Source organism: Lactuca virosa, chromosome 6, assembly GCF_052849685.1.
Source record: "Lactuca virosa cultivar CGN04683 chromosome 6, Lactuca_virosa_CGN04683_v6, whole genome shotgun sequence".
Taxonomy (NCBI): Eukaryota; Viridiplantae; Streptophyta; class Magnoliopsida; order Asterales; family Asteraceae; genus Lactuca; species Lactuca virosa.
Window position 1 is genome coordinate 73,005,803 of NC_136431.1, and position 13,767 is coordinate 73,019,569.

The 13,767-nt window shown below is 39.2% G+C and overlaps 2 protein-coding genes across 2 annotated transcripts; both read right to left on the minus strand.

Moving 5' to 3' along the window:
- Window positions 1-9,764: 9,764 nt before the first annotated feature.
- On the minus strand, window positions 9,765-10,788 carry LOC145120272 (casparian strip membrane protein 1-like). The gene is made up of 3 exons (XM_079056088.1): window positions 10,445-10,788; window positions 10,238-10,361; window positions 9,765-10,127 (listed from the first exon to the last, which is right to left on the minus strand). Exons 1-3 carry the CDS (start codon window positions 10,759-10,761, stop codon window positions 9,912-9,914), a joined length of 657 nt encoding a protein of 218 aa, XP_078912214.1. The 5' UTR covers window positions 10,762-10,788; the 3' UTR covers window positions 9,765-9,911.
- Window positions 10,789-11,353: 565 nt separating this feature from the next.
- LOC145120293 (capsanthin/capsorubin synthase, chromoplastic-like) lies at window positions 11,354-13,052 on the minus strand. Its single transcript, XM_079056117.1, has one exon. It carries the CDS (start codon window positions 12,910-12,912, stop codon window positions 11,425-11,427), a length of 1,488 nt encoding a protein of 495 aa, XP_078912243.1. The 5' UTR covers window positions 12,913-13,052; the 3' UTR covers window positions 11,354-11,424.
- Window positions 13,053-13,767: the final 715 nt, after the last annotated feature.

Here is a 13,767-nt window from a genome sequence, read left to right on the forward strand (position 1 = left end):
GGACAGGGAAAGGGGAAAAAGAGGAAAGGTCCTCCTAAGCAAAACTGGAAGAACAAGGCTCAAGCTGGGTCATCTGGTAATGGCCCAAAGGCTAAGCCCAATGCTACCATTCCCCATGTTTCTGATCCAAAGGATGCCGATTGCTTTTAATGCAATGATAAAGGGCACTGGAAGAGAAGCTGCCCAAAATATCTGCAGGACATCAAAAATGGCAAAGTGAAGCCATCTTCAGCAGGTATTTACACTATTTCTTCTAATAACTCATTATCTTCTCGTTCATGGGTCCTTGATACAGGATGTGGTTTTCACATCTGTTCTGATTTGCAGGGGCTAAAAGAAAGTGAGGAGATAGAGCGAGGAAGGATAAACTTGATCATGGGAAACAAGAAGTCTTCACCAGTTACCAAGATCAGAGTTTATCAACTTTTGCTTAGTAATGATGTTAGATTAGATTTATTGAATTGTTGCTATTCGTCTGAGATGACGAGAAACATTATTTCATTTCATGCATTGTTCAGACAAGGTTTTAAATATTCTTTTAATGATTTGAATGGTTCAATTTCTGTTTATAAGAATGGTGTTTTTGTGTTTGAAGCTTTGCCTTGTGATGGTGTGTATGAAACAGTGACTTGTGTTGATAGCTTAGGAAACAGTGTGTTTAATATTGACTTGTCTAATAGTGTAGACAAGGCATGCTTGTGGCATTGTCGTCTTGGACACATTAATAAGAAACGCATAGCCCAACTTCAAAAGGATGGAGTGTTGGAATCATTTGACCTAAAATCAGATGATATGTGTGAATCTTGTCTTTTGGGAAAGATGACAAAATCACCATTCACAGGGTCTTGTGAAAGAGGTGAAGGTCTGTTGGACCTCATACATACATATGTATGTGGGCCCTTCAGATCAACTACAAGGGATGCTAATCGATTCTATGTGACTTTCACTGATGATTATAGCAGATATGGTTATATCTACTTAATCAAACATAAGTCAGTAACCTTTGAAAAGTTCAAAGAGTTTAAGCATGAGGTTGAAAATCAATTAGGCAAGAAGATAAAGGTACTCAGATCCGATAGAGGCGGGGAGTATCTTAGTATCGAGTTCAACGACTATCTGAAAGAATGTGGAATAGTCTCACAATTAACTCCTCTTAGGACACCACAGTTAAATGGTGTAGCTGAGAGGCGTAATCGAACCTTGTTAGACATGGTTCGTTCTATGATGAGTCGTGCTTCGCTTCCTATTCACTTCTGGGGGTATGCCTCAGAGACAACCGACCACATCCTTAATCTTGTCCCTACAAAGAAGGTTGCCAAAACACCTTACGAAATGTGGACGGGGAAAGTTCCCTCGTTAGCACATATTAAAGTCTGGGGTTTTGAAGCTTTCGTAAGACGAGAGACTCACGACAAGCTAGCAGCTAGAAGTGAGAAATGTGTTTTCATTGGTTACCCAAAACAATCTTTTGGATATTTGTTCTACAGACCTAGTGAAAACGTGGTCTTTGTAGCACGAAGAGGAGTCTTTCTAGAAAGAGAGCTCATATTCAAAGAGGACAGTGGGATCACCATTGACCTTGAAGAAATTCAAGAGTTAGCCAATGAAGGAACCTTAGATGACACTAGCACTCAACCAGAGGAAACAGTTCCTGTTGAACCAGTTGATAACTCATTACCTCTTCGAAGATCCACTAGGGTGGGTGTGCCACCTGAGTTGTATGGTTTTCATATTACTTCATATGGTGACACATTCATCAGTGATAGGACACTGGTAAATTTAGATGAACCGGTTACTTACAAGGAAGCAATGGCAGGCCCAGAGGCTTCCAAGTGGAAAGAGGCAATGGACAACGAGATTAAGTCCATGTATGACAACCAAGTTTGGAATTTGGTTGATAGTGCACCAGGTCGTAAGACAGTTGGGTGCAAATGGATCTTCAAGAAGAAGACAGACATGGATGGAAACGTGCACACATTCAAGGCTCGACTGGTTGCAAAAGGTTTCACTCAAAACCCAGGGGTTGATTATGATGAGACCTTCTCTCCAATAGCTAAGATTAAATCTATTAGGATATTGCTCGCCATAGCTGCCTTTCATGACTATGAAATCTGGCAGATGGATGTCAAGACTGTCTTCCTTAACGGGAAGTTGGCTGAGGATGTTTACATGAATCAGCCAGAGGGTTTTGTTGATGCAAAGTTTCCCAATAGAGTGTGCAAGCTTGAGAAATCCATTTATTGATTGAAACAAGCATCTCGCAGCTGGAATCTTTGCTTCCATGAGAAAGTCAAAGAGTTTGGTTTCTCTAGAAGTGAAGATGAGTTTTGTGTGTATATCAAGAAGTGAAGTCTTGGCTTGGAAAGTGTTTTGCCATGAAAGACCTTGGAGAAGCTGCCTATATTCTTGGGATTAGAATATTGAGAGATAGAAATAAGAGACTGATTGATCTCAGTCAAAGTACATACTTGGATAAGGTACTAAAGAGGTTTAGTATGGAAAATTCCAAGAATGGAGAGCTACCTATCCAAAGCAATATCAAATTGAGTAAGACTCAATGCCCGAGTACAGATGAGGAAATAGCTGACATGAGTCGTGTACCTTATGCTTCCACTGTCGGATCGATCATGTACGCTATGACATGTACTCGCCATGACGTAGCCTTTGCTTTGAGCATGGTTAGTCGCTATCAGGGAAACCCGGGTAGAGCTCATTGGATAGCAGTTAAGAATATACTCAAGTATTTGCGAAGGAGAAAGGACTGGGTCCTTGTACTTGGTGGCAAAGATACTTTGAGAATAGATGGTTACATTGATGCCAACTTTCAAACGGATAGAGATAACTTTCGTTCTCAATCAGGCTGGGTATTTTTACTGAATGGAGGAGCAGTTACTTGGAAAATTTCCAAGCAAGATACGGTGGCTGATTCTACTTGTGAATCAGAGTACATAGCAGCGAGTGAAGCGTCGAAAGAATCAGCTTGGTTGAGGAACTTCATCAGAGATCTCGGAGTTGTTCCAACCATCCAGGAGCCTATGGAACTGTTCTGCGATAATGAAGGAGCGGTTGCCTTGACAAAGGAACCAAGAGATCATGGTAAAACCAGACATATCGACAGAAAGTACCATTTTATCAGACATAGAGTAGAAGAAGGCCATCTTGTAGTAAAGAGGGTGTCATCTGAAGATAATCCAGCATACCCCCTCACAAAGGGTCTGAGTAGGGCTAAGCATATTGAGCATGCTCGGAGCATAGGACTGAAAGATGATATTAGTTTTAGTAGTTAAATTAGTTTTGTTCTGAAACTTGTAACAAAGTAAATGTAATTAACTTTTGGTGATTAAATAATAAAGTATTATTTATAAGTTTGGTTACTGCCTTTTGTCGATTGTTTGTTATTGTGTTTCATATTTTGCATGTTTTACTTCCCTAATAATTTAATTATTCAAACTCCACAGTCGCTCGTACTTTTGGAAGTAAGTAGTGAATTAAGACTGTCATGAATTGGATTGCAGATTGTCTAAGGATAGACATGGCAATATAATTGCTGCAATGTTCATGAGTACTCAGAAATTGAGATTTGAGTATTGGATAAACCCTCGCTCAGAGTATCACTTCATGGAATTCATCACGAGTAATACTGAGACGATAATATCTTATAATCTTGAAACGAAGATATATGAGTTGTAATTTACAAAGTCGGTTATACATTGGTGATACGAAAACGCATCAGTAACTTGGTGTTATAAAACGTATTGTCATGTATAATTTGATGAGTAAAAGATACAAGCATATGATTCAACGTTTATTCGTTCCTTTTGCCCTAACCGGAAAAGCGATATTTGTGGGCCCCTCGATGATTTGGTGTTAACTTATGTGCTGGGCCCAGCCAGGACTAAATTGATGTGTTCAATTAGAAGTCCTATATCATCACAAATCAGAAATTGGGAAACATAGATTCTGGACAAAGAGATTGATTACATTCCATGTCTTATGTCTGGGGATATCTTGCAGAACGATGGATTATATGATCACTTATCTTAGGACATGTAACTGACTGGGTCAGAGTTCAGCAACGACTTTTGGAAGCTACAATTTGCTGGTCAAATTTATAAGTCATACTAGCAATTATAGTTACAGACTTATCCAAGTGGGAGACTGTTGGATTAGGTGTCTAAGCCCATAAATATAATTGGTATGTACTTGAATTGATAGCAGCACAGTCCTTTTGGGTTGCCCTCAAACCTAGGAACTGGACAAGGAAATTATGAAAGGAGAGATATTGATTTATTATAAGATTAATAAATTAATATAAATGATTTATTAATATGTTAAAAGATTAATATATTAATTAGAAATCATAAGGTTTAATTAATAGTTAGCCAGAAATTAATTAGAACTAATTTTGGGGTTAATTGTATTAATTATAAAGTGCAGGGACTAGTTTGCAATTATCTAATAGTTGAGTGGAAGGCTCCAAAACCTCCTTGGAAGGGGGTGGATGAAATCTATAGGGGAAACCCTAATGATTTCGTCCAAGGGGGCTTGGATAAGGCATTGGATTAACTTAGGCCCCAAGCAAAGGAGTATTAGGGTTTTCCCTAAACCCTAGATCCCTTAGCTATATAAGGAGGCTCCTGGCTCCCAAAATTGGCCAGTCTTACTTTGGTGAAACCCTAGGGCCGAAATTGCATACCCTACTCTCTTTCTCTCCTTCTAGTTTCTTCTTGCTACTTCTTGGGTGTGATTCCATTAGAGGCATTACATTTGTGGTGCTAGACTTCCAAGAAGATCAAGTTCAAGAGGATTATCAATTGTTTACTATAACAATTGAAAGGTATGTAACTCTTAAACCCTAATTAGTTATTTTCGAAAATAGCCTCCTCCTCTAGGGTTCTTGTTTTGCAATTCAAAGTTATATGTTCAATAGTTAAAACATAGATCCAAAGTAGGTTGCATGTGAACTTAGGAATTGTTTTCTAGTTTATTTGTTTTACCTAAAACCCATCACTCGCGACACATAATATTAGCATAATGGGGGCTTAACCAATCCATGCCGATTATCACATCAAAACTCCTAATATTTACTGACATCAAATCTATTTGAAAAGAGTGATTGTTTAGTGTTAATGTGCACCCTACATAGACATCTTTGGTTGTTTCAGTTTTCCCATTAGCCATTTCCACTGTGAAGGCTTCGTTGAGCTGTTGGGGTTGTTGATTTAGTAAATGTTTGAATTTGTTACTAACGAAGCTTCGCTCGGCTCCGCTATCGAATAAAATGCATGCGTATGTGTTTTTAAGTAGGAACGTACCAGTAACAACTGTTGGGTCCTGAACCGCTTCACCTTGACCCAATGCCAATACCCTTCCCGATGTTCCTGCCCCCTGGTTGTTGGCTTTGGGGCAATCGCGCTTGAAATGACCGGTTCCTCCACACCCATAGCAGGTGTAACTGGCCCCAACATTGTTGTTGTTGTTCCTGTTGTTGCGATTGTTGTTGTTGTTGTTGTGGTTTGACTGTTGGTTCTGTTGAGGCTGAGTTCTACAGTATCTTGCAGTGTGACCCTTTCGGTTGCAACTTGTGCAATGCATCTCCCTACATTCCCCGTGATGGTGGAAATTGCATTTGTTGCACTTAGGTAGGGTCCCTGAGTATTGTTTGGGAGCATTTGGTGTGGATGAGGCTGGAGCATGTGGTGTTGTGGTAGATTGAGTAGTAGCATGAACATCCACTGTTTGTTGCTTCTTTGATGACTCTGTGTTTTGTCGCCCCTTTCGCTTGTTGTTCTTACCCTTCTTGTTATCACCTTCCTTTTTAACTTCCGCTTCCCCTACTTTGGCACCCTTTTTGTTGCCATGGTCGTATAATTTCTTTGCTAGTCTTTTTGCACTATCATACGTGGTCGGGTTTGCTGCTATCACATTCCCTTGGATTGGCGTGGTCAATCACCAAATAAATCTTTCAATCTTCTTCCTTTCAGATGTGATCATTCCTAGACACAAGAGAGACAGCTCACTAAACCTTGATATGTAAGCATCGATGTCAGAGTTTTGAACTGTGAGGTTCCACAACTCTTGCTCCAATTTTTGGATTTCTCCCCTTGGACAGTACTCGGCCAAAAACATTTCCTTAAGCTCCTCCCATGGCATAGCGTTCGCCACTGGGAGTGTCATGGCCTCCACGTGACCATTCCACCAAGAGAGAGCTTGATCGACGGATGTGCAGACCGCAAACTTGACCTTGCACCCCTCCAGACATCCGCAGATCTCAAACACTGATTCCACTTTTTCTATCCATCTTTTCAGGGTTATTATGCCTCCTGTCCCGTTGAAGGTTTGAGGCTTGGCTTTTGTGAAGTCCTTGTAGGTACAGGTTCTTGTGGGTCCGTGATTTGTTCCCTGATTTGTGCTTCCGGTTCCCTGCCCGCTACCTCCACCGTTGTTTCCGTTGTGAATCTGTGCCAGTGCTGCAGTGACCGCAGCTGACACTGCCGCTTGGAATGTGGCTGAGTTTATTTCTGGTGGCGTCGGTGCCGTGTTGTTTCCGCGGTTTGGTCTTTGAGGCATCTTTCTGTCATGGAACGGAAAGATGTTGAGTATCCAATGTATTTAGTTTCACGATTTCTTGGTTATAGCACAATGTCAGTGATTCGGTTGTGTATGCATATAATCAACATGTAGTAAAAGTAATAGAACACATAGCAGATAACAACATCATGATAAAATATATAGCCGTTTTCATTAATGATAATCTTTTGAGTACATGAAAATTTTCCTACATAAGGCATACAATAAACGTAGTGGAATAAAATTCGACAGAGTAACGACTCCATGAGTAGTGTAGTCACTTAATCATGTAGTCGATATACATAAGGTAATACATAAAAGAAAACCATAACGGTGGTACGTGAATGGGTACTAGTTGAGACGGGATGAGTCTGGTAGTGCTGACGAGGTAGATGCGCCCTGAAGTCTAGCCAGGTGGTGCTCGGCGGCCCGAAGTCGGGCTTCCAATGCTGTCTGGCGTGCCTGGTAGTCCCTGACTACTTCATGTGTCATCCTCTCCGCGCGCTCAACTGCGACTCTCATGGCGACCATCTTACCAGCGGTTGCCTGCGCCTGCTCGCCGATATCGCGGGTCCTCCTTACTATCACAGGCAAGGCTCGGTCGGCGGGTTCACCGTGACTCAAGTCGTAGTAGTCCCGGTTCATACCAAATGGGGGTCGCACCCCTTGCTGACGGCTCTATCTCCAGATGTCGTGTGCCCATGGGGGTGTAGGACCATTGGGGCCCATCCTGTATGGGGGCACCCTGGCCATATACGGCGGATTGATGACTTCGGACCCCGTGTCCGAGTCATCAGCGTCGCTGCCATCAACCTCCTGCTCGTCCGAGTCAGCTACCGGTTCTGTCGGTCCTCCTATAGGCTCTTCCTCAGGCTCTTCCTCTGGTTCTTCCTCTGGTTCTTCCTCTGGTTCTTCCTCTGGCTCCAACCATCCAGGATGATGAAATCCGGCCATAGTGTCTGCACGAGGGGTGGGAGACTTAGTACATATATAGCATTTTAAAATACTCCTATAGTACTTTAATTATTTAAGTTTGATTTCCTTAAAAGTTTTGGATACGAGGTAAGCTTCTAGATCCATTTCCCGCCATGATTACTCCCATGCACATGTCGGTCATATTTTGAATAAATATAGTTGATCAGGCTATATTTATCTCCAATATAACTACATAACTGTCCGGGTTTAATCACAGTGTTCAATTTCCTCCAGAGACTTTTAGTGTTATTGTTTTATGCCAGAGTGTTTTAGTCTCATTGTATTTATAGTTGCATATCAAGTATGATTAGATATGCCAGTTCACTATAAACAATGCTCTGATACCAATCTGTCACACCCCCGAACCAGATGGCGGAAACGTCCGAGGGCTTGGGTGACTTCATCTTGTAATATCATCACAATGTATATAATTGAAACAAGACAACACCATCATCATACATATCAAAATACAACCAACATTCTTTACATCAAGTATAGTATCATAATTTACATGCCATAATATTCAATATATGATGGTAACAAAATACGACAAATTCCACATGTTCTTGTTGACCTTTCTGCTTAACGATTCCATGAGAATACAAGTTATTTTGAAAATGTCAACATATATAATGTTGGTGAGTTCATAAGCATGTTTGAATGAAAAGTTTTGTATTGTTCGTAAAACACCAGAAAATCCGATATTTTCTGAAAAATGGTTTAAAAGTGATGTGTCAAAATCAAGTACTAATGCATGTGTGTTTTCTGTTTTTGGAATGTATATAAAAATGTAATCCGAAAAAAAAAAGATCATGTATTTTCTGTTGTAAGTAGAAGGTATTGTTTAACTGTATATTTCCCCAGAAAATCTGATATTTTCTGTTTATAAAAGTGTCGTGGTCTCAAAACCTTAAGACCGATTATCAGTGTATGTATGATTTCGTATCAACAAGATTTTATATGTATTCCGTAAAATTATGATGGAGAGAATTTCTATATGAGCCGTTTTAACCATACTTGATTATGACGAATTCGTCTGTCATGGCGTTTTCAGGCGCCGACTTGTTTAAGGTAAGGTTTGTCACCCTAGACTGGCCTAGTCTAACTGTAGCGAACAACTCAGGTGTGGGGTGTCACCCTGTATAGATCTATACACAAACTCTCGCTCTCCCTCCAGGAGACTCTGGTTATAACTACAGGCTATGATTGTACACTCGAGAGGTGTCAACCGACATGTCTCACTAGAATCCTTAACTGAGTTTACGCGAATATTGTATTATGTTGTATATATTGTTTCCGTGTACGTTTTATGTTTGAAAGGTCCAACGAGTATGTATGTGAATGTACGAGGCCCAACAGACATGTAGAAGGACCACTAAGACCCAATAAACATGTAATGTATAGTCCAGACCTAATAAGCATGTAAATGGACCACTAAGGCCCAATAAACATGTAATGTATAATCCAGGCCTAATAAACATGTAAATGGGCTACTAAGGCCCAATAACATGGATTGTAAGTATTAGGCCTAATAAACATGTAATCGATGAATTTAGTTCGTTTGTTATTACATTGTTTGTTTTAGCTTGATTGTTTTCTAAAATGGCATAAAAAGCCCACTTTTTGTCATGATGACATTTTTGGCCCATTAAGCCGAAAATTTACAATTTAGACGTATTTTTGATAAAATTGACACTTTAGGTCCTTAAGACCAAAAGTTTACATTTATGGGCTTATTTCAAATGAAAGGACATTTTTAGCCCACTATTGTTAAAAATAGCATTTTCGACCCAAAAGTTTACATTTATGAAAATTGACATTTTTAGCCCACCAAAAGTTTACATTTATCTGCTTCCTTCGACGCCCTTTTAACTCTATACCGAGGACATGTCGTTGGTATAGATGACACAGTGCCGCCGACGACTTAAGTCGTCTGTACAGATGTCGACTTAATTCTTGTAGTGATGGTTTTTTAATATTTTTTTTCTATTTTATTTACATTTTTATAAGTTTTTTGGGTCCGAAATATTTGACCGGAATCGCAACTCCATGTCTTATAAAAGTAGCAACCGTTGTTATATGATCATAGTTAAACATGTTTATTAAATTATTGATCATGTTGAATTTCAAAGTCTTCTTTAAATGAATAGAAACAATCACCACTAATGTAAATTTACGATGGCAATTTACGAAAGAATAAATATTTGTAGAGGTGATCATGACAACTTAAATTAAACAGATTCATATACTGTACCAAACATCAAATTACAGAACCACCCTTTCAATTATTGATCACAAGAACACAACATAAAGAAACACAATCAAAGTACGTATGTAACTATGTAAGTAGTCCACACAGTCTTCACTTACTTCCTCCTTAGAGCCACCGCAGAAACAATCACCAAAAATATGAAAATCAATGCTGCAATGTAAGAAGCCACCACAGCTCCGCTGACTCGCTGACAGAAATCATCAAATTGTTGACAAATCGCCACCCAGTTTGCATCCGAGTTACCATTGTGTGCCAAGTAGACTATGGAAGCAGCCGCAGATGCAGCAGCAGTGACCAAAGACACCGCTATCTGACAATTTTGACAAATTGAAAACGTTCAAAGAAAAACAAACCCAACAATTTTAGAACATTTAGAGGATTTATCTAGAACTGAATAAGAAAAAAAGACTGTTTTAATACCGTGTCAAAAACGAGGAGCATCAACCTGGCTCCTATAATATGTGGACGAACGATGCAGACTATAGAGAATGGCAATGAGAGAACTAAGTAGGCGCCAGCCATGGCGTTTCCAATCACAAAAAACCTGTGAATCACACAAGATGATTGTCAAGAGATAAGAAACAAGACGTGAAATTACTGAATTACCCATTGGATAAAAAAGGTTACGTGAAAGCGGGGAGGTCAGTGTAGTCGGCTTTGAACTGGAAGAATTGGGTGAAAAACGGAAGCTGTTGGTTGGTGGTGCCCATGGCGGTTGCCGCCGCTAGAGTGGTGGCAATGGCACATATCCTTAGAATGAAGTCAAGAATGCCAAGAGCTCTTTTCCACCTTGACACCGGCGGCTGGTGGGCGGTTTTCTTGGCCGCAAAAGCTCTTTTCCACCTTGACACTGCCGCCACCGGAGGGGTTTTCTTTGATGACTTTGACTCGGTGATTGGGATTGGGATATCGCCGGTTTCTTTGGTTGAATGACTTGAATCCATAGTGAAAGGTTTTTTGGAAATTGGGTAATGGAGTTGGGGTGTATATATATGCATATAAAGAGATGATGGATTTGTTAAAGATTCAATGAGTAGTTGTTGCCAACTTGCTCCACTTCAATCTGATGACTAATAAGTTTGGAAATTAAAATAGTAAGTGTTTGGATGTGTTTTAAAATTGTTATTTCAAGAGTCATTAATCAAAATAAGATAATTAGTTGTAAGAAAATGGTTTAGTTGTGTAACTTTGAAGTAAAAACACAATGTTTAATATATGTCATGGGTGAAATTAGTAATCTTATTCAAAGTCTTTGAAACTTACAAGAAAAGATGTTTGGTAACTTATAATCATTTGCAATTAGAAAGTTTTCATGATTATATGCAAATAGATTTATGTTATAATTTTTGGCTCATAAGATTCTTTTATTTCTTTTTTCTTTGCTGAATGATTTAACCATCTTCATATACAAAACATATCAAGGTTAGGCTTATGGAGTATGAAACTTGTACAATCTAAATCAAGAAAGAACAAAAGGTATCAATTTGAGGTGCTCTCGAGCCCATTCATGGCTCCAGTCAATAAAGATAAAAAGTATTATTTTGAAAACATAAAACCCACTTTTCTAGCAATTTTATTATAATCATTTGATTAACAATGGTCCCAAATCAAATGGAATCAAGTACTACATTGCCCATCATTTTGACCAAAGGAGCCGGACACTTTGTAACAATATCAAATTTCGATGAATTCGATGAGTGTCCAAACAATGACAAACTTAACATAGCAAGTTCCGTAATCGACAATCTTGATGACAAAAACCCATGCCAATATTCCGGATTCATATCGAAAAAAGCATCAAAAAAGCTTCTTGTCCCTTCCAAATCAAGTTTCAAAAGTGTCTCCATTCCAAATGTATAAAACTCCCTTGTTAATCTCCTCTCAATAGGCCACAACCCATTCCACACTCTATGATAAAGCGGTTGACCTCTAATCATCCGTGTCGAACCAAGACACTCAACAATGGACTCAGCCAGAATTGGGGCCAGAGCCAGCGTCCTGGCCACCATATATCCTGTAGATGGATGGGCCAGTCCAGCAGTTCCCCCAATCCCCATCACAGATTGGGGAATCTTTGGAAGTGGCCCACCCATTGGAATCAAACATTTTTCACTCTCGATCACTCTTTTTACTCTAATACCCATATGCCTTAACCTTGCCGCCATTCTTGTTTTGACCTCTTTGTAAGATAAAACCGGCCGGCTAACCAAGGAAGTTTCTTCTAGAAAGACTAGATTCGAATCGAATGGCATCGCGTATAAAAATGTGGGGAATCTAGAATTGCTTACGCGTAAATTAGGCTCATTTCCTAAGTGAGAATCTCTCCAATCCATGAGTAACATCTTGTCTAAATCAAACGGGTGTTCTTCAACTTCTGCTAAAATCCCATGAGCAATTTGGTAACCATGGTTTCTTGGCTTATCGTATTCCACAAAAGAACTTGCAAAACCACTTGCGTCCACAATCAAACTTGCTTTCAACTCACTACCATCATCACAAACAATGGAGGATTCAAATTCTTGATGATTAACTTTCCATGCTTTAGCTTTATGGAATTTAACCCCATTTGATAAACACCCTGAAAGCAACTTCATCTTCAACGTCTTTCTGTTAATTCTACCATAAGGCCGATCGAGATACTTGGTTTTATGATCGTCGATATGAACAGAAGCCATGGGCCATGTTTTATCAAAACAATCGTCAAGTCCTAAGCTTGATAGCTCATCGACCCAAGCCCCGTAATTGTTAGGCCACATGGAAAGTGGGTCCGGGTCAACACAACAAACCCGGATCCCATATCGAGCGACACGTTCAGCCAAACAAAGCCCAGCTGGACCAGCTCCGATTACGATGAGGTCGAGTCGTAGTTTTTGAGATGGATCGAGCCAATTGATGTCGAATTTAATCGGGTCGGATTTGTTTTCCGGGATTAAATCAAGGAAGTTGCCGTACTTGCTGTTTTGGATTCTGTGACGGAGATGTTTGTGGGGTTTAGGGAAGAAGAGAGGGGAGGTTGTTAATGGCGAGAATGAAGAAGAAGGTTTTTGGTAAAGTGAAAGCGGAGGGGATGATAATGGAGTGATGAGAGCTTCCATGGGAGATCGGAGATGACTGTGAATGGGTTAATTCTTGTTGCGGAAAGAGAGAGATGGGTTAGAATGTTTATAAAGAAATTAAACATGGATCTTGTTGAATACTAAAAAATGATGCTCTTTTAACCTTATGCTATGTTGGGTTTATTAAATTCAGGGAAAGATAGGATTGTTCCTTGTCATAAGAATCGAAAATAGTTAAATATACAACAGAAACCAACACTAACAACAAGAGCACTCATGCTTCCGTAGATAAAAGAGCATTCCTCAAATATATGAAAAACACAAATCTAAAATAGCATTCATATATAGTATAAAAATTGAAATGTTTTAAATAAAAGAGAAATCTTAAAAAAAAGTACTAAAATTTTGGATTAACGATTAAGTTCCATTTTTTTTAATTAGAAAAATCCAAGAAACTTGCAATTATAACCTTTAAAAAATGACCATATTTTTCAGAAAAAAAGGGATAAACGGCTCGAACTCGTGATCTCTATCTCTCCAAACACACCTTTTACCATATAGAGGTCGTGAGTTCGGGCCCTCTATCACTCTTTTATTTGAAAAATGTGTTTTTTTAAAGATTAAAAATTGGTCTGACATGACATCCTACATCAACTGCTATGTCATGACACACCAACATCCCTTCCAGCTTGGCACACCACATGAGCAGATAACCTGCTGAACATGTTAACAAAGACTAAATTAAATTGATATATTATGTGGATTCCCACGTGTTGCACATGTTAATATTATATAGTTACAATTTTAAAAATTGTATGTTGAAAATGATTATGTTATTAATATTAATTATGAGATAATATTTCTTATATTAAGTTGGCATGAAATTATAAATAT